Below are 20,202 nucleotides of genomic sequence, written 5' to 3'. Positions count from 1 at the left end.
GTTAGGGAAGACCTACGAATCTAAATTTGAAAATTAAAATTAAGCATATAAATTATTGAAATAGATATAAGATACAATCAAATTATGTTGAAATCTATTTGAAAATCTATATCAATTGTGCCCGGTTTATTATCATTTCATTAGTATTTAATAAAAATTCAGTGATTCATTTTCATTAAAAAGTAACGCAGTTTTTAATTCGGCAAATCTCGCATCATATTTTTCCTGATTATTAAATATATCGTTTATGTGATTGGAGTATAACAATATATGTCTATTAAAACGTTTTATTACAACATGAGGTATAATCATTGTATTGCAGTATTTAAAATTATGTATATAATCTAACTTACGAAGTTATCATAGCCAGTAGTAATGCATGGATTTGCATACACTTTATGCGCTATAACAATGTCAGAAACTTTACTATATATAAATACAAGACATAAAAATATTTAACGTTTATATTCCAAATAACTATGAGTCTGATTGTTCACACAGAAAATGATTTATATAACATCATCACAATTTTGTTGGAATACACGCAAATTCTAATATATAAAATTCATATCTTTAGATGCTGCACACAAATATACAGAATTTAAATATAAAAATTAAAATGTTTTATTTCAACAAATACTTTGATTTAGAAAATATAATTACAATCTTGAATTACCATCTGCTTTAATGTATTTACTATTAATGTATATGCAATGAAAATAACATTTGACAATTGTAAGCTGCTTTAAGTTATCAGTTTTGCAAGTACAAACGTACTTTAAATCAAATATTTTTATTAGTTCGATGCAATGAAAGTATTTTATCTCGTATTCCATAAAATGTTTTGTATACCGGTATAATGTTTTATTATTTAATTTATTAACTTATTTCACTTGTATAAATGATTAGTAACAAGTATAGAAATAATAAATATATATAACAAAATAATTTTTTATCATCTCATTGAGCAGATGTTTCATTAAGTATATAACAATCGAAAATATTAAATAATCCTTATTATAAAACTATATGTATTGCTGCTACTTCTTCAAAATTAATATAATAGACTACTATCTTCCTACTATCTTACAATATATTTATATAAAACAATTGAATAAGTGTAATACTATTTCACATACAAAATGCTGCTATTCAAATGACGCGAAGTATCAGCGAATTTCAATGTCAAATTTACAAATTTAATACTTTACCCCTCTTGCTGTTGGAAAATAATGCATAACTACATATATAGGCCAATACAACTCTACACGATATAAGTACAATATGTATAAAAAAGCACATTGTGACGGCCTCCCTAGTATTAATACATGTTTAGTATCACTTATGTTATATGAGCGTAGTAACATCAGACTATTTGGTATAAATACTTCCTTTCTTTCTACTTTCAATATTCGTGTAAGTATTTGCTCATAGCATCGATCACCTATTATTAAAAAATGGCATTGGTAGAAAAAATGTTGGTAACATACATTAATAAAATCATAGTGTATAATAGCATCTAAATGGCAGGCAAAATGATCTTACTCGTCAACAATTCGCAAAGTTCGCATGCAAAAGCACACGCTTCATACGATACGTTATATCTGTTTATACATGCCTGTATCTAAAAGCTATAAAATTCGTGAAATTGTACATTTTAATTTAAGCTACAACTGCTCGCTTTTGGTGGAAGACTCTTGGTGCAGGCTACATCGTGGATTGTTACAAATTACCGTAAAGTATCTTATACGAGAGAAGCACGAAAGGCACTATGATTTCAATTTTATAATCATGGATCTGCTGGAAAGCATGATAACCATCTGACATCTAGCGAAATCGTGTGTCACTCACAAAATCGTGCGAATTGTCTCTTCTAAGTACCAAAAGTTTCGGGAGTTTCTATATTGGAGAAAATTAGAGATAACAATCGTACAAAAATCTTAAACTATATTCAGCTGGCATTTGATATATCGACATCTATGGTTTCTTCCTTAAGCAGCGCTCGTTTTTCCTCCTTTGTATTGCTCTGCTTCTTACCGCCGCTCTTACGTTTGCCCCTATTAAGTACACCGTTCTCATCGTCCATCATACGCAAGATCTGCGTTTGATCGGAGCTTTCTATAGGCGCTATCGAGATATCGCGCACGGCGCGGAATTTACCGCAATTGTTCAAGTGTTCGTTCTCCAAACGGAAAAAGTTCCATACAAATCGTCTGGAAAGTAGTCTTGCAATGAGTCGAAAAGATACGAGAAAATTATCGAATAAAACAGAGCAATGGCAAAAAGCGTGCTTACCTGAAGACCTCGAGAGGCGCTACTATAGAAGTCATTAAATCGCCAGAGATATATCTGCACTCGACAAGGACAACACTCGCAATCCATATAAATCGTAGTATAAAATCTTCTATTATTGCGAAATAATAAAACCACTGAAACACAAGTGTAACGTGTAAATCTGCAGTTGAATATTGCTATTGGTTGTTAGTTTTATCATTATTTTACTCACGGCTGCCGAGTAAACCACTTCCTCGCGCAAAAAACGATTTTCACCGGCGTTGCTGTCTAAAAGGCCCCAATCCATCTTAAGATCCCACGTGTACGAGTATATCGAATTAATAAGGCAGCTACACACCCACAGCCACAACCATGGATTCTCCCATCGATTAGTATATTCCGCTGTAAAAGAGCATCATCCTTTCGTTACTTTCGAGACATCAAACACTTGAAACTATAAGAAGACACACATGTTTTAGTTGGTGTAATTTATTACCTGCATGATAAGCGTATAACGTATTGGCGGCAACAACGAGAAACGTCGTGGAATACTTTCCAGCATTCACTAAATGCGGAAACGCCTCTTTGGAATCTCGATATCTACGGACGCACTGCGCGAAGCGGAACCACGCCGGCAAGCAGTTCACAATGGGTCTGATAACGAGAGAGCCGGACATACATTGCGTAGTGTCGCCCGCCTTCAACCAGTCGCCGTTATTCGTAATGTAGAAGCATATTAAAAAGTGCAAGTCCAAGAACGCGGTCGCCAAGCTATTGAACTGGTCCGCCAGCCAGAAGTCGGCAAAATTGACGTACGCGAACGGTGATATCAGAACGCGCGCCTAAAATAAGACAGAGGACTATATTCAACTTTTCATTCGTACGACGGGAGAGAGGACGCGCGAATTATACTCACTATGATTTTCAGCAGCCAGAAACGAGCCTCGTAGCGAAATATCCTGACGGGATTTATCAGAAAGACCGTCATGATAATGACGAGTACTAACGGGTTGATGTACGGCGGAATGCTCAGACTGGCACTGTATAGGAAACTTAACAAGCTAAGCGTCCAGACGACTCCGAGAACCGCGGCCAATTCCATGAGATGCTGCTCCGAAAGATGATTTCGAGGATCCAGCTCGAATATCAAAACGTGATTGACGCCGGAAGACCTCCATCCGTAGACATTAATCCCGATAAGGAACAAAAACTCAATAATGAGGAACGGACCTCGATACAGTCTAAATGCGATCTTGAGATTCTCCCCGGTGTCGTGGAAAACGGCTGAAAGTAAAAAGGGAGGTTTCAGCGCAGCCGCGAGGACGTTGCAACTTGCGACGGACAGATGATACGATACCTGAGAGAACAACCGCGACAGACAGAACGATGAAGCTGCCGGAGAACAACCCAACCTTGAAGGTGGTCCACGGACTCTGGTGCTCGCCGAGCGGTGGCACCCGAAGACGTTTCATAGCGCGTTGTCGATCGCCACCCTCGAGATCGTTCGTCACCATGGCTTCCGTTTCCTGGATCAATTTGTCTATATCCTTGGACGTGTAGAAGTGCGACGTCTCCACGCATTCGACTCTCCATTTCGTACCGGCGTCAACCGACAGTAACTGAAGGCATTTCATGTGGCAAGTTGTAGGAATTGAAAACCGTGTGATAAAATCATATAAACTGTTGAGGACAATCACTGGCTTTTACTCGGGGTACACAGGGAATATAGGTGTCGGAATATCGTGTCGCACACAGCAGTCGCCTCTCGCGCCATTGTTTTGCAACTACGGGAGGAGAGGCGCGACGCATTGGGATAGTTCTAGCTTCTGAAATTACACAAGCGTGTGACTAACGGACGAGAAATTAACGGAGGGCACGATATCGCATACCGTGCGATAAGATACCTTGTCGTGTTTCTTGAGAATCTTCCGGAAGCCGGTGTGATTAAGGGTCTGGTAGTTCTGAAGGAGGATCAGGGAAAGGTAAAATTCGGAAAACGCAAGCTTCAGATCCCTCAGCTTTCTGGTAGGCAGGAGCGGCTTCGCGCTGGCCTTTCCCTTGTTTTTCCCGCTTCCCTGTTGCAGCTCCACCGCGGTCTTAAGCTCGCTTTGTAGAGCCGCGTACTTGCGCGTAGCCTCGGCCAGTTTTTCTGTAAGCAAGTAAACGGTCAACATCGTCGGAAGATTGTGCAAGATCGACTTCAATGCCAGCGATGTATCCCCTCACCTGAGTAAAATGTATTGATCTTCTTTAATTCGCGATCGCAGAACGTGAAAAAAACCTCGTCGAACGACGCAAAGTGGCGCGATATCACCTCTGGCTCCTCGCTCTCGTCCGACGGTGCCTCCTCCACCGCCGAGTAAAGCATCGCTTTCATCTCCTGCAAAGTCAGAGCACGTCCTTGCAATGACACCTGACACTCGCATTGACACGCGAGATTTAAATAAACAACCGTTATAGCTTGCTATCCCTCGACCTTTTAATCGCATAGATTTGTTACAGATTTAAATGTTTGCGGTTGACACTGTACCTCATAGCTGATGTACTGCTTGCGCCACTCGGGCGTGATGTGGGCCGATAGGTGCTCAGCGAACTTCATGTTGCCTCACGCGCACAGCGTATGTCGCGCTAATCTGCAAGAGGACGGTCGTTAGAGTCAAGAATATCACGAAGGGACGCTCTCCGAATAAGTCTGATGGCAGAGAACGATCCGTAAACGCTTAAGCAAGGGGTAAACCGCTGACCAAAATCATGTTACACCAATGCCTACTAGTGCCCAGTGGACTTTTTCTTATTTATCTCGTTTGACTTTATTTTCTCTTTGGAATGACCCAGCAAAGCCTAATGCCCAAAAAGTGCCCAGTAATGCCGCAGATCTGTACACCACAATGCCCTCACCGGTTTACTCCTCGCACTTAAGACTGTCTCAGTCGTAGACGTGAGGCAAGGCAGAGAAAAACGCAAGTCGTATACAATAGCCTTTCACGACCTGCGTTTTTCTCTGCCTTGCCTCACGTCTACGACTAAGACAGTCTCAAGCGTTTACGGATCGTTCTGTATCCGTTTACCATCAGCCTAAGGGCCTGAAAAGAATGGCCGTCTTGCACTCTGAAAACAATGTTTTATGCATTAAATCTTTGTCTTAAAGTAACGCACAATAACTAATGGCTGTCCCGTGACTTAAGAATACAAGACAGCCATTCTGCTCAGGTCTTGAGGCAACGCAGAGAAAAACTTGAGTCGTATGCAATGGACTTTCACGACTTCGGTTTTTCTCTGCCTTGCCTCGCGTCTACGTCTAAGGACAGACTTAAGTTGTTTACGGATCGTTTTCTGCCATCAGCCCAACTTACCCGTACCCGACTGAATCCGGAGCAAGGCAACAGGCGGCATTTATAGCGGCGCCGAGGTGCCTTGTCGGCGGCGGCGGCCGATCAAACGCTGCCGTTCGGCGCGACGAAATAAATATTTAACCGGCCGCCGAGATAAGGGCCGCTGTTTGGCAGTCGCGGCCGCCGCCGGGAGGATCCAATCCTTTCGTGCCGCGCTACCGCGCGTCTCATTAATCGCGCCAGCCAGCGCTTCCCGGAAACGCACGCGCGATCCTCTCGCTCGTGCGGGCGTAACAATGCCGCGCCGACAATGCGTCTCCTCCGGCGTCGGGTCGATTCGTCACACGTGGTCATACGCTCGCTCACGAGACGGCTCACGCAGCCTGCTACCGCGCCACCCTCGTCTTGCCAGGTCCGTTGCTGTTCCCGAAGCGCGACGTCCAAGATTCCACGATCCTCGCAGCGCGCAAACCACCTCGCGATACAACGGGAACAGAATGCCAGCAGGTTCGCTCCGGCTTCCGGTATCGCGATCTCCGCTCGTATTAAACTCGTCTTTTGCCGGCGGAGCCTGTCGATGTCGTCTTCGACGTCGGCAGAAACGGATTCCGAACGGAGAATCTGTCGTATCGCAAACAGCGTAATGAACACCAATTAACGGTTACGTAACGTCAATTGTAATTTTCTACTCAACAGTGCATAACGTATCTTGTCTTACGTTTGTATTGTTGAGTGGGAAATTACAACGTAATAATTTTTCACTGCATCTTTAAACCGAAATATTAATGAGGGCTCGATCGAGGGAGATTTTCAAGTAGATTTCGGCAAAATTCGTTCGTATATTTACAGTAAAATATTTTCGCGAGGGAAAAAGCTTTAGACTCAGCAAAAATATTGACATGCAATTGTTTAATAAGATCATCGTGAGAAGTCGTCGGTAAATTTTCATATCGCAGATCCCGACCGATAGTAAGGAAGGTTGCGTACAATGGAAGACAATGCTCTTTGTGACGGCATGCACCGCGTTACACGTTCCCGGTTCTAGAAAGGGACAGACATATGACCGAACGCCGGAGAGAGAAAAAGAGAGGAGGCGAGAAGTACATGTTAAAGAGTGCATGTAAACAGCGCTGATCTTTTTCTTTCAAGTTCACAGGCCACTTCCAAGTGTCAAGTTGTTGTGAACAACATCTCCATTTTTTTTATCGCCATCTTTATCTCGTATTATGTCTAGCAAAATTGCCGCCGGAGAGACTCAGAGGCGAGAACTCCCGTTCGCGTTGTAACGACGACGTTGTAAGATCTGCGTTTAACCTAAGGAGAGAAAAGAAAGGGTAGGATAAAGTTATATATCTTTGCAATAGGAATTTACAAATTCACCTTGCACGAATAATAACTGTACGTTTAAAACTGCACCCAGCAAACACCAAGGTAACAGTTACAAAACAACAATATAAATGTAAGTGTAACACGTATGTGTTATATAACTGTTACTTTGGTGTTTGCTGGATAGAGGAAAAATCTCTATTATGAGATAGGTTTCCAACCTGAGATAGCAGGTTTTCAACGCCCAAATTCAATCGCAAATCTTTTTTTCGCAACGACTACACGATCTAACAATGAGTTTTCCACTAAACAGATTTCGTTCCAAGGACAATAAATTCATGGCGGAATTAGCTGATGATGTTTATTAATTTGCCAGAAACCGCTATCTCATATTAGGATCCTATCTTATAATAGGGGACTTTCCTCTATGTATCTTCCTCTTTGCTAAATAAAATATAAGAACCATGCTGTGAAGAAAAGATATTCCATCTGTTTGCAGTCGCATGACACATTATATTCTCTACAACTTGACGTAGTCGCTTTGAAGTGAATCTCCCCAAAGTCTACACCTGTATTTTCTTACAGAGCTGCCTCTGCTAGAAAAAAAATAAGAATAACTCAAATATAAAATGCGGTTCCTGCTGATTTTATTGAGCATCTTGAGCGTCAGTACAGCGTGGCGAAGTTTCTTGAGAGGTCGATTGAAAGGTGGCAATTTAGGAGAGCCAGTTTTGTTCTCCAATACAACATCGCTGCCCGAGGAGAACTGGTTTAACCAGCGTCTGGATCATTTCAATCCGGCCGATGCTCGTGTCTGGAAACAGGTAATACCAAATGTAGAATTTTGATTGCACGTTATGGCACATTTATCATTTCATCGAGAAAGATTTTACCTCAAGCGTTGATGCTGTTGCGCCATGACTTATCGCTTCTTTACAGAGATACTTCGTGAATTCCGACTTTTACAAACCCAACGGCCCGATATTTTTACTGATCGGCGCTGAAGGCATAGCAAATGCAAAATGGATGATAGAGGGCCAATGGATCGAATACGCCAAAGAACTCGGAGCGATGTGTTTTTATCTGGAGCACCGTTTCTATGGAAAAAGCCACCCGACTATGTAAGTGGAATACGAGTGCAGAGAAAGAGTTGTTTTATAAAGAGTGAGAACAAGATCGGCCCCATTTTTTTTGCATTCGATTTTGGTCACAAAGTAGGTACCGAACGAAAGGTCTCGTCAAGATGATCACAGATATGTCAGTCTCAGAGTGTACCTATTTAACGTTCCAGAGATATCGGGCTCCAAAAATTCCCAGGACGTAAGCGATGAAGCCGTCTGGACAGATACCAACCATTTGTTTGGAATGTTATGGAACCTTTGGAAGCCGATATCTCTGGAACGTTAAATAAATACACTCTGAGACTGACATATCTGTGATCATCTTAACGAGACCTTTCGTTCGGTACCTACTTTGTGACCAAAATCGAATGCAAAAAAATGGGGCCATTTGCCTATGGACTTGTTCTCACTCTTTGTGTAACGTGTCGTTGACACCTGCAGGGATCTCAGCGTGAAGAACTTGATGTACCTGAGCTCGGACAATGCACTAGCGGATTTAGCGTACTTCATCAACGCTGTTAATATCGGCTACAAGTTTCCAAAAGATACAAAATGGATTGTATTCGGGGGATCGTACGGTGGATCTTTGGCCGCCTGGATGCGCCTCAAGTATCCTCACTTGGTACATGGAGCTGTGTCCTCTAGTGGACCGCTGCTAGCGCAGATCGACTTTGATGGTAATTGGTAATAATTTTTAGTGTCCCATGTATGTGTACAAACGATTTTTCGCATTGCAGAATATTATATCGTTGTTGTAAACGCCTTGAAAGAGTATTCTGACAAGTGTGTTGGCGTGATACAAGATGCCATCTCGCAAATTAACACATTGTTACACCATACGGTTGGTCAGCAGCAAATACAGAAGAAATTCAAGTGAGTACGTTTGCCAAGATGCGGAACACAACCGATATGCTTCTCATAAGTCACGCTTCGCAGATTATGCGACCCAATTGATCCTGGGCATACAAAGAGAGTGGATATCTCCAACTTGTATGAAACATTGGCGAGTAACTTTGCTGGCGTTGTACAATACAATAAAGACAATCGCCAGAGCTCGCAGACCGCTAATATCACTATCGAGACCATATGTGATGTACTGGTAGACGAGAAAATAGGAAAGCCTATCGATAGACTTGCCTCTGTAAGCAATATGATATTGGATGCTACCAAGGAGAAGTGTTTAGATTATAGATATGACAAAATGATTCACGAGCTTCGCAATGTCACTTGGGCTAGCGAGCAAGCGGAAGGAGGTAATGCACTTAATAATATCTAAATTGTTTTGTGGCCCACGTTGATGGCAAATCACGAACGACGATATTTGTAGGACGTCAATGGATGTACCAGACTTGTACAGAGTTTGGATTCTTCCAAACCTCCACTGGACAGTCCAATGTGTTCGGGAATAATTTCCCGGTGGATTTCTTTGTACAGCAATGCGTCGATATTTTCGGGCCTAGGTTGGTTTTTGCTTATTAAATTATATTTCAACTGTGAGCAGAATATTAGTAATGTGAAAGTTCTTTTGAAGATACGACATGAACGTATTGAAAACCGCTGCCGCACAAACGAATCTCGTGTATGGTGCATTAGACCTGCAAGTGACAAACGTAGTATTTGTACATGGTTCTGTCGATCCGTGGCATGTGTTGGGTTTGGTACAGTCTTCCAATCCACGGGCGCCTGCTATCTATATCAAAGGTAAATTGAGTGTGCTACAAATGTATCACTATTTATCAATTTCTAAACACATTATTCAATTTATTTAAAGGCACTGCACATTGCGCCAACATGTATCCTCCATCAGAACGTGATATGCCTCAGCTAAAGGAAGCTAGAGTGCAGATAAAGGGTATAATCCAGCAATGGCTACAAAATTGAGCTCTCTGTGTGATATTATACAAGTAAATCATGCGATCAATATCTAGACTGTTAAAAAATGCTAATTTTTAAGTCGTTCCAAACAATTATTAATATTCCAAATATCTTAAGTTTATATTTTGTGTAGTATCTTTTTTATTACTCTTTTCTGCAGGATAAAAGAACACCTGTACTTATGCATATTATATATATATATATATTCATTATAAACATGTTTATTCTAATTTCATATAAATGTTAAATTAAGTCTAGTGATCCTTACATAGGTGATTTACGAATGCTAGTATCTGTTATCATGTACCATGTTTGAGTGACAAAATTGCTTCTTCAGTAAATCAAACAAGTTTGCCCCAAATGGCACTATTGTAATTTATTACGATAAATAAAATCACGGAAACGCATGTACAGAGTCACTTCGCATTTAATTATCTCAGTCAATTAATAAAAACCTATTGCTGTAACAATTACATCATTTCTTAAATCATATCGCTTCAATTCCAGTGAGCTTGATAAAAATATTTGATAAGTATAATAACTATAATTAAGTGTTACATACTTATAATACAAACTCGATAGTAGCATAATATTGAAGGTATAATAGCGATCAACGAGGGACTCATATACATAGCTGTAGCGTGCCTTCGTAATCCTTTTACTTGCGTGTAGCTCATACACATGCACAAGAATTAACACGATATTTTGTCCTATTCCTAAATGGATAACATCGGCCTTCCCTTAATGATACTTATATGCAATATCCAGTTTTCTTTTTGGAACCATAGTAATCCTTTTAAAGCGAGGCCAAGGTACCCATAACAGATGTAAGCTCTGCCGATGTCCGGTCACTCTCCTTAGTCTTCTTACAAAATCTTCTCGAACATGTAAACGATTACACAAATCTCTGATCTTACAATAACTTACCATTAAGCGTTACGTTACGGTGTCTTCTGTGTTTGATCGTTATTGTATATTATTTCTTTGCTTTTTGGCATATCCTCTGACCAGCTTCTGCTACCTTCCTTACGACGAGCGACTATCCTTACTTTTTACCTAACGATGTATATAATATTTACATTTCCGCGGCAAACAGACGGTAAATAATTTATAACAGAGCAGTATATATAGGATCTACGTTCGGATTATTTTTCATCTCTATTCCGTGTAAGACGTTATTTAGGTACAACTTATGTTAGTGGAAGATTCGATGCGCTCCCTCGTTTAAGGAAGATCTTTTAACCCGCAATAATTGTGAGCGTTCACCACGAACGCTCGGCGTCGCCTACAAATCATCGTTGAGGTGATCGCAGATGAGACGTAGCGAACGAACGTGTCACACCAAGATTTCTTGTCCGTTTTGCTCTCTGTTTAGTATCTGTGGTGGGATTGCGACTGCCTCCAGTCGGGCGTCGCGCTTCCGTGATGATGATGATGGTGATGATGATGACGTTTCTTGTCGGAGACGCTGGCGTGCTTGCTCGACGGATACGCGGCGACATCGCTGACGACCAGCTCCGAGCCGTCGCGCTCGGTGTTGTTACCGCGGAAGTTCTCCCGGTATCCTGGTTCATCCAGGGTCTCCTTACGACGAAGCGGCGGATGGCCGGCCTTATGGCCGGTGGTTTCGTGCAGATTCTCCCAGGCTTGGCGATAATATCGATTCAGGCCTCCTCGGCTCTCCGAGGAACTGCTGTCGAAACTGGCGACAGTATTGCAATCGGGTGATGCACGGTGACGATAGTGTTTACTGCTTCTTCCGCGGTTCCTACATAAAAGACGAACACACACTCATAATCTTTTCCCACGTCAAGTTTAGTTTTTTCGCATAATTAGGAGCGACTTTTATTCCGCAGGAACTAAACGTATTTTGCATAAGACAACTGAAACAAATAGGCAAAGCGTTATGTGCAATGGGAGAAGAAGAATCGGATCGGATTCTTCAGGTGTACATCTCGTACGCTCTTACTTGATAAAAGAACGAATCCGATCGTTGTACTTTTATACATTAAAAGTGGAAGGAAAAGGGCCGAGAGCGTTCCTGTTACTGCGATTCAAAGCGATTTTCAAGCCACTGATCACCAAATGAAAATAGAAAAGAGAGAAAAATCTGAGTACTAATGTAGTAATAATTCTAACGTACAGTACGGTGCGTTAATTCGATTCGGGTGATAATCAGGGATGGGCAAAAATTACTTAATTACTTAAAAACAGATGCTTTTTGATGATACAATCAGAACCGAATTAATGCACCGCACTGCACTGATTCTGAGAGATTTATTATGTTATGTATCATAATAAGTATAATGCGGATGTCTAATTAGTATTAGTACTAATGTAATCTTAAAGAGATTATAACACAAAGTATTGCAGGCATGAAAAGAGCATAAGGGGCACTGTACATAATCATCTTCTGTCGCGATTTCTATGTACGATACTCAGGATTTCTAAATCGTGGTCGTTTCTACAGCAGCCGAATTCTCCTCATCTCACAGCGATGAAACGAAACGAAGGAGCTAAAATGATCCCGGAAAGCATAATGAAGTCTTTTTAATAGTTCAGAGACGTCTTAAACATCTTTCAGATATTTTCTCAGGATATACGACCACTTTCTAGAATTCTTGAATATGCGAATGTGAATCATCTACGCTATTTTTGTAGACTGTATAATTGGATATTGGTGTGTTCGGGTGTGTGCAACGCACTACAAAGCCATCCTCTACTTTTGCAAGGCGTGACATGGCGGCAGAACGAGCTAACGCTAAAGAAGGTGCTCAGTAGAAACCTTGCTCGTTTACCTTGACTAGTATCACTCGCGAGGGTGGCGCGTGGTAGCTGGTGGTGATGGTTGATGTGGTGGGCGATGGTTGCGTGGAGGGTTGGGGTGGTAGTGGTGGTTGTGGGCTTTATTAGAGTGGAATGGTTCTCTCTTTCTTTTCTCTATAATTTTCACGGCGGGGGTTGAGAGGGAGGGGCGACGATGGCGGTCTACAGAGAGGGGTTCGAGAAGTAGCCGGCGCGATGCGCCGCCGAGAGGCTGAAGGAATAGGGATGATCGCTACCGCGGCGTGCCGTGAGGTCGCGGCGCCCCAGGTGCTGGTCGGGGAAGGGCAGCGCGAGTAGCGTATACCAACGCGAGGGCATCCCGGTGTCGCCCCTCCCAAGGCCACCACTACCGCCACCCCTCAGCGCACCAACCCCACCGAGCCCCCTGCGGCGCCTTCCTCCGACGCTGCCACTGCCGCTAACCATCGCAATGCACAAATGGACTCTGTGTTAATCGTCGTCGTTGCGGGCTAGACTATCTACGAGACTCACGCGCGCTTCCGTGACGCTACGTCAAGACAAGGGTCTTGCGACCAGTGTCAACACCACTGTTTCTCAACTTTGGTCACGACCAAATCAGTTAGGTCATCTAATAATTTCCTTTATTTGTTAATTATTCACTAGCGACAAGTCTCCATTCTTGTCAAATCTCAGTTTCCTTTTCGACTACAGTTAAACCTTGTCTACAACGTGTCTTTGCGTCTAGAAACATTTTATTGCATACAAGCAAATCAAAACGCTTGAAAAATTTGTCGACAATGCACGATTGCACAATATGTAATGTACAATTTATGAACCTGCATAAATTTTTGAAACGTATTTGTTGGCTACAAAATAGAATATTTCGAGACGCAAAGTGCACATTGTATATTAGACTTTATCTTCATCCTTGACCGACAACAAAAAGACATTTCGACTGATTCATTTACCATGATCTCTGATGATATCCATCTTTTATATGTGAAAGGAGTACCGTGGGCCTTTAAGTGGCCGTATGACTCACATTGAGAACCATTGGTTAGTGACAACAAATTAAAGAAAATCATTATGGATCAATTAGAAAATGAGAACATATCTCCTTTGCAAAGCGTAATTTGAGACTACGTTTAAGATAAATTACAGGCTAAGTTACAGGAAGCTTATGATCAATGAATGAAGGGGCGAACAGTACTATTATCCCTGCGTACTTCTATCCGAGATGTTAGATACTCTTTTGTTACATCAAGACTCTGAGAAACATGTACATACACGCGGTTTCAGTAAGCAAACTCATCTTGTACGAAAAAGATCCAGATTACAACATAGCAGCATATGTACGTATTACAAGTTAGAAAAAAGACAGAGCGGTAGAGGATAGGTGGTAGATCAAATTAATACAAAGTAAGCGATATAATGTACAATTCGCTCGAATGTCGTCTATGTATATCAGAGTGCGCTATCGCATCATCAGAGACAGAGAAGATTCACGGGTCGGATGCGCTTGGTGATGATTCTCGAGGTCAAACTATCGCTCGAGAGATGGCACAACGACGCGTTACTTTCTTTACCTGCGTATGAGAATAACGACCGTCGTGATCACCGCGGCGAGGAACACAAAGCCGCCGAACACTCCCAGGGCGATCACGGCCCCCAGGTTTAGCTTGGCCTGATGGCCGTTGGGATGCTCAGCGCTGTCCACTCTGAAGGGGCCAGACGGTTCCGGCACGCCCGCCCCGATACCCGCTTGCGCGTGATCCACGCCGCTTCCGGATATCTCGTTGTCCTGCGGATGATCGCTGCCGGCGTCGCTGGGCACCGACGAAGGAAGCGCGGGTCTATTCAGGCCGATACTCGGCCTCCTCGAGACGGTCTCCCTCACCGTCGCTGGGAGTTCCGCGGTGTTGGGAACATTCTTAGACGACACGGAGACCGTGCTCACTGTGCTCGTCGTGGTCTTGATCCTTGGAGTGAGGTACGTCCGAATTTTTTGAGTGGACGAACGTGTCGTCGGTCGAGTAGGAGAACTCACTATCCGCGGTTCCTCTGTTGAAGAAAAGTGCGCACCCTTCAATATACGCATAGATCGCAACATACACTACTTCCTAAATATCCAAATTAATTTTAGCCAACACGTATTAATTTTTATTCATTGTAATTTTATTAGCAGCTGCCTGATATAATGCTCAGTATTTATTGTTCGAAATTTTATAAAACTGCTACAAGTCTAATTTGCTAAACTTAATTATTTATTATCTCGAACGTTTGTGGATTTACGATAGATTTACGATAGATTTACGAAAAATTCTGACTTTTGTTATTATAAATACATAAATAAATACCTGTGCAGGTGGGTACGGCGCGGTCGTATAATCCAGTATTTAAACACGTTATTTGCTGGGAACCAACGAGCCGGTAGCCCGTATCACACGAGTAGGTGACGACGCTATTAACCAGCAAACTTCGGTTGACATTATTTCTCCCCCGAGCACTTTCGTCTTTGTCACTGTCGTCTATCCTGAAAGAACCATGCGCGACCGCAGCCGGTGGATCGCAGAGCATCGGCTCGCATCGCGGCGGTGGCCCATTCCAACGCTCGTCGATGTCGCAAGTCAGTCGCGCACGGCCTGTGGTCGCCAGAGATCAGTTTATAATCATTTCTCACGATCTATACGAGACGGCCGGCTCTCCATCTCAAATGCGCCGCGCATAATTATGACGAGTCGCAATTGACTGTAATACTTACCGATCATCTCGTATCCGTCCTCGCAGGAATAAAGCACTTGGCTGAAGTAACTGACGGTGTTATTGATGAGCGTGTAACCACCGTGTTTTATGCTTGCGGGATAGCCGCACTCGATACCTGGAACGACCAGAGCGTGTTACGATGCGCGTCACGTGCGCGATGATTTCATTCGAGTACGGTTCCTCGACACACTGAAATGGTGTTCCTTACTTTTGCACACTGGCGGGAACTCGTTGTAGAAACCGGTGTCGAGGCAAGTGCGGCTCGCCGGTCCGATCAGGAAGCTACCCTCGTTACAACTGTACTCCACGGTCGCCCCGACCTGGTACACGTTGCCTGATGTCCTGGACGGCGTCCTGATCACCGTCATCGTGGAGTTTGGTGGCTGTTCGGGCCTACCGCAAGCCTTTGGTTCTGAAACAGCAAAGTTGGTTTTATAATTTTTCCAATCAACGAAAAAACGGTTATTTTTAACAATGAAACATATTTTTGCGCGCATAAGCAGCAGTAATAGTAGAAAATTATTAAATATAGAATTTCAAGTAAAAGTTAAAAAACTTTAAGAACAAAACGTGGAAATTTTAAAAGAAAAAAATCTTAGGAAAACGAATTCAATAAAGTACAATTATTTGAAAGTTCCTCTATTATACCTAGTTTTCTATCTGTTAATAGATGAATTATATAATTTTACAATTAGATAGAATAGAAAAATTTGTTGTTCCGTCACAAAATTTATCACTCGGTATAAAATGATTACAGTATTTTCGAATTCACAGTAGATCACAAGGAATTGAAAAAGCTTTTAAACACATTATATTCAAACGTCTCTTCCAGAGTGTCGTTTAAAGAGTAGGAATGCGGATGTATCGCAAGCAAGACGGTACTTACGATGCTGGCAGATAAAATTAAGCCGGGCTAAGCAAGATATAGTGGCCCAAAGCCAGCCATTACTGCCGTTGTACCGAGCACAGTCTTCCTCGGTGAGTCCCGGCGGTGGGTCCCAGAACGAAACGGATACCTCCTCGCTGCTTCCGGTCCATCTCCACGACATCCGATTCCTCTGGTCCCGAACTGCGCCCAACCAATAGTGACTGGACGTGTCGCCCCTTCGTCAATGATTGAACACACTTCCATTTATTATTTTCCAAATCAAACCATTCTAGTACGTAATATTTCTTAGCTAAGTTTCCATCTCTTCAATTATATGTACATATATTTTTTTTATAAAATACAAGATCTAAATTTTCTTCAAGATATATCTTCAAAATCCTTCACATTCTCGTCGTTATTTGTGATAACTTTTTAACTATCTTAAACTTTCCTTTTACACATGTTATTGGCAATTTTCATAGACTTTTCTCTCTATATTACAGCTACATGTACCTGTGCCGCCTCCACAATTCCCAGGAGAGAAATCCCTGCAGAGCAGGATTACTCTCATCCACGAGGGTGCCACCTCGGTCGCGGCAGAAGGTCAGAGCATCATTGAACATCAGCGGATTGCGATTGTAAAATATGTAGCACTTGCCGTTGTAAGTTGCCGTTGATCCCGGCGGTTGGTCCCGGAATTGAGGACACCTCTCGATCGGTAAGGCCTGCGTTCATATTTTACACAATCAATCACCGTCGTGTGATGAAAGAAAGAGAAACGGATTTATTTCCGTTCTGGCGTAAGACCCAGTTGTCGGTACAACTGTTAAACCTGCCTGATCGGTATAGACAAACGCCTCGCACAAGGACAGCTCCACAAAAGCGGACCCTCGAATCTCCAGATGCACCGAGACGAAAGCTCCGGGCATCGGTGGGTTGCAAGGCAAGAAGAGTGGCTGCCCTTCCTCCAGAGATCCGGTGAACTCATTGCAAATGGGATTCGTTCCTAAGTCTGGTCGATTGTTACCAACTCGGACGACGATAGTGCCGGGGATGTTGCCTGGAGATCAGTCCAACCATTTTCTTATTTAAAACTCATTGGCAACTTTAGTTGTAATATTTTTGTCTCAAGCTCGCCTCAGATATTATCGAATAAAATGTCGTCGCAAATATCCCGTCGCGAGATCTCGTCGATCCAACACTTTTTTCTTGTTTGCGTACCGGAATAACGTAGTTTCACTAAATGAAAACTCGGGAGATTACAGGCTTACGCGACGACTGTAATTATCGAGTTCTCCTAAGAAGGAGCGCTCATCCGCGCTCATGCATGTAATTAATGGCATACGTTTACGATACGAGACGCTAGTTTAATCTGTGTCAATGCTGTAATAATCGCACGGAGCTCTACGATAGCTAATTAAATATAAATTGGAAAACACCCCTTTAGATGAGACTTTCGAATGATGTCATGTAAGGACAGCTCGTTGAAACTACTTCCTATTCAGATATCTATACAGCATTAATAGTTAATAATTCAAACCTTGTTGAAACTTTTTGAAAACGTAGCAAATGCCGCATTATTGATAATGGAAACACTTATATGTTCTCTTCTCTATTTCGCTATCACGTACTGCTTAATTACCGTTTAATTATACCGTTGTGAAACAGCTTAATCCAGTTTCGAACAAGTAATAAAATCGCTGCGACAAATTTGGAACACAGCAATAGAGCAAGTCCCAAGTGACAGGCCGTCTAGAAAAATTACACAAACTCTTGGCCAAACAAGACATATCTAAAGAAACCGTAGCGCTGTGACTTTTAACGGATTAACGTCGAAAACCTGGTTGGATAGGGACTTTCATTTGCGGCTTAGCTTAGGGGGTAGATTACAAGTATCTGGACTTGTAAGATCATCTCAAGCGCTACGTCTTCTGACCCAGATGGTATCCCGAGTGTGACGGGCTATGGACAACCGCCCGCGGACGCCCGTCCGTAGAGTTGCAGACCGCTACAATTACATGCTTTCCACGTTCCCTCCCTGCAACGATGATCGCGAATTCGAACTCGCGCGACAGTCCCCCCCCGTCTGGCAAAAGGATCGCGTTAAGAGAGATACGTACGGTCGCGAGACTTTCCTGTTGCACGTGTGCGAACCACTATTCTCGCCTGTAATGAGTGCGTAGACATGTAGCGCATAAGTGAGGAGCAACACGAGGTAAAGGAGAAACTCTGGTATCGGGAAAGGATCGGGAGACACGCTCGTGCCTTCCGCCAAGTGTCGTGCGTAAAAAGACAGCGAGGGAGACCGCTGTCTGCTACTCATCACGAATACTGATTGCTGATAATTACGGTCAATTAGCAATTAAATACATTTTATCTAGCTCGGCTCATTACAGTCGCGGTCAATCTTTTTCACGAGTTCAACGAGCCGATCTTTTTTTTTTTCTTCTAAAGTTCGAAAGAACAATAAAACCTAAGTAGAAAATTGCTTGATACACCGAGAGATTCGCGCGAATTAAGTTCAAACGCATACGGCTTCGTTTTCTACCTGCGTCGCGGCCGGTGCCCCTTTCTTTTTAATTCCCGAAGGATTATTTACGCTCCCCGGTCTCCAATGAAAAATGATTACAATCCACGTTAACAAATGTGCCTGTAGAAAAGTCTGGTTTAGTTCTTCAGTTCATTATACGTCGCGGTAATTAGCAGCGATGAAGACGTAGTATACGAGCTGTATTAATAATGCAGTTTATTGACGAAATTGAACGAATCGATTCTTCTTCGCCGCTGAGGCGTGACGTGAAAGCTGCTCTTTCACGCAGTGAGGCCGGAGTAATTGTAATGCGCCGTTCTGTTCAATTATGAGCGGTCGCGCGGACTGGAGCCAGCATGAGAATTATCGTCGGGTATCTCTTCGGTGCTGGGCCGTAACTAAACAGCTGCTTAAAACGTGCCGCATTATGCCGGCCATTGTTTCATCTCCATCTCGCGCGGCGATTCGACTCTATCCGCGAGCATAAAGATTGTCAATTATCGCACGTGAATAATTCATCTCTCACCGGCGTGTCGTTTACCCGGCGGATTTTCCGCGACACGGAAGCCATTAACAACCCATTCCCGCCGCGCGGAATTAATAACCGTTCGCCTCGCTACGATGTCTGATCACGAATTCACTTTTATCGCTATCCGATACCACATAGTTAGACGATCTCGCTAATTTTCCCGCTAATGGGCGGTTTCCTCGCGAAAAGATGGAAATACTTTTACTCGAGGAAGGAACGGCCGAGAGTGTTTTCCCTGGATAACGAGACGCTCTCGCTTCTTGTTCCCGCCTTATGCGTGCCCAGCACCGACAATGCCATTATTATCACTGGTTTAACGGTGAAAGTCCCTCCCGTTCGAGCGAATGAGCTTTCGAAACGATAACACGACTTTTCCAGCATCGCGCGGAATTCCATTAGCGAAGGAGCGTCTGATGGAATCAGCATTCACCGGAAACGCGTAACTATATTGATCGACAAAAACGTTCCATGCTAACCAGATGCGACCAGATTGAAAGTTTTCTTCCTGTGTACGGATCAAATAAAAGTTATGACAAATTACATGTCGTACCATATCGTATTCGTACAGATTACATATACAGGGTGAGTCTTTCCATATCCGACAAAACTTTTGAGAAGGTAGAACGGATCGAGATGAACGGAAAAGTCTTGTACCATTTTGCAATTTTCGTAATAGTTAACGAGTAATTAATTATTAAAAATCGTTGTCTTAGGCCGGCCTACCGCCCAATTCGAGCGCGTGGCAAGATGTGACCGCCCGGCGATCGATATTGCTATGCGCACGTCTCGCCACGCGC

General features: G+C 42.8%; 3 protein-coding genes across 4 annotated transcripts in view; 1 reads left to right on the top strand and 2 right to left on the bottom strand.

Moving 5' to 3' along the window:
- Positions 1 to 491: 491 nt before the first annotated feature.
- LOC105558063 (xenotropic and polytropic retrovirus receptor 1) lies at positions 492 to 6,638 on the bottom strand. Of its 2 annotated transcripts, none has more exons than XM_012005562.1 (10): positions 5,628 to 6,638; positions 4,805 to 4,907; positions 4,501 to 4,654; positions 4,179 to 4,423; positions 3,632 to 3,893; positions 3,191 to 3,558; positions 2,771 to 3,116; positions 2,507 to 2,676; positions 2,296 to 2,429; positions 492 to 2,213 (listed from the first exon to the last, which is right to left on the bottom strand). In XM_012005562.1, exons 2-10 carry the CDS (start codon positions 4,871 to 4,873, stop codon positions 1,952 to 1,954), a joined length of 2,010 nt encoding a protein of 669 aa, XP_011860952.1. In that variant the 5' UTR covers positions 4,874 to 4,907; positions 5,628 to 6,638; the 3' UTR covers positions 492 to 1,951. The 2 variants fall into 2 exon arrangements, with proteins under 2 accessions (XP_011860952.1, XP_011860953.1); XM_012005563.1 differs by having other exon boundaries at positions 5,634 to 6,638.
- A 210-nt stretch (positions 6,639 to 6,848) lies between these two features.
- LOC105558061 (putative serine protease K12H4.7) lies at positions 6,849 to 10,332 on the top strand. Its single transcript, XM_012005560.1, has 9 exons — positions 6,849 to 6,940; positions 7,518 to 7,756; positions 7,872 to 8,053; positions 8,495 to 8,730; positions 8,791 to 8,926; positions 8,990 to 9,306; positions 9,381 to 9,513; positions 9,585 to 9,754; positions 9,825 to 10,332. The coding sequence occupies exons 2-9, from the start codon at positions 7,562 to 7,564 to the stop codon at positions 9,932 to 9,934; spliced, it is 1,479 nt and encodes a 492-aa protein (XP_011860950.1). The 5' UTR covers positions 6,849 to 6,940; positions 7,518 to 7,561; the 3' UTR covers positions 9,935 to 10,332.
- The window catches only part of LOC105558062, a 35,453-nt gene continuing 25,471 nt past the window's right edge, over positions 10,221 to 20,202 (bottom strand). Inside the window, exons 4-11 of the mRNA XM_012005561.1 lie at positions 17,183 to 17,406; positions 16,860 to 17,071; positions 16,365 to 16,582; positions 15,687 to 15,890; positions 15,477 to 15,593; positions 15,073 to 15,357; positions 14,302 to 14,776; positions 10,221 to 11,696 (exon numbers count right to left, since the gene is read on the bottom strand). Of these exons, the coding sequence (XP_011860951.1) occupies positions 11,300 to 11,696; positions 14,302 to 14,776; positions 15,073 to 15,357; positions 15,477 to 15,593; positions 15,687 to 15,890; positions 16,365 to 16,582; positions 16,860 to 17,071; positions 17,183 to 17,406 (2,132 nt within the window). The 3' untranslated portion in view covers positions 10,221 to 11,299. The remainder of the gene's footprint in view (positions 11,697 to 14,301; positions 14,777 to 15,072; positions 15,358 to 15,476; positions 15,594 to 15,686; positions 15,891 to 16,364; positions 16,583 to 16,859; positions 17,072 to 17,182; positions 17,407 to 20,202) is intronic.

Source organism: Vollenhovia emeryi, unplaced genomic scaffold (genome assembly GCF_000949405.1).
Source record: "Vollenhovia emeryi isolate VEMERY1.0 unplaced genomic scaffold, V.emery_V1.0 DF939386.1, whole genome shotgun sequence".
In the NCBI taxonomy this organism is placed as follows: domain Eukaryota; kingdom Metazoa; phylum Arthropoda; class Insecta; order Hymenoptera; family Formicidae; genus Vollenhovia; species Vollenhovia emeryi.
Note: the sequence above shows the minus strand (reverse complement) of the source record. Positions and strands in the feature narration are given on the sequence as shown.

Coding starts and splice junctions, on each gene's coding strand:
- LOC105558063 (XM_012005562.1), bottom strand. CDS start 4,873: ATGAAGTTCGCTGAGCACCTATCGGCCCACATCACGCCCGAGTGGCGC. Junction 3,117..3,190: donor TCTGGCTGCTGAAAATCATA/GTGAGTATAATT, acceptor GTCTTATTTTAG/GCGCGCGTTCTGATATCACC. Junction 2,677..2,770: donor GTTATACGCTTATCATGCAG/GTAATAAATTAC, acceptor GCTCTTTTACAG/CGGAATATACTAATCGATGG.
- LOC105558061 (XM_012005560.1), top strand. CDS start 7,562: ATGCGGTTCCTGCTGATTTTATTGAGCATCTTGAGCGTCAGTACAGCG. Junction 7,757..7,871: donor ATGCTCGTGTCTGGAAACAG/GTAATACCAAAT, acceptor GCTTCTTTACAG/AGATACTTCGTGAATTCCGA. Junction 9,514..9,584: donor GTCGATATTTTCGGGCCTAG/GTTGGTTTTTGC, acceptor GTTCTTTTGAAG/ATACGACATGAACGTATTGA.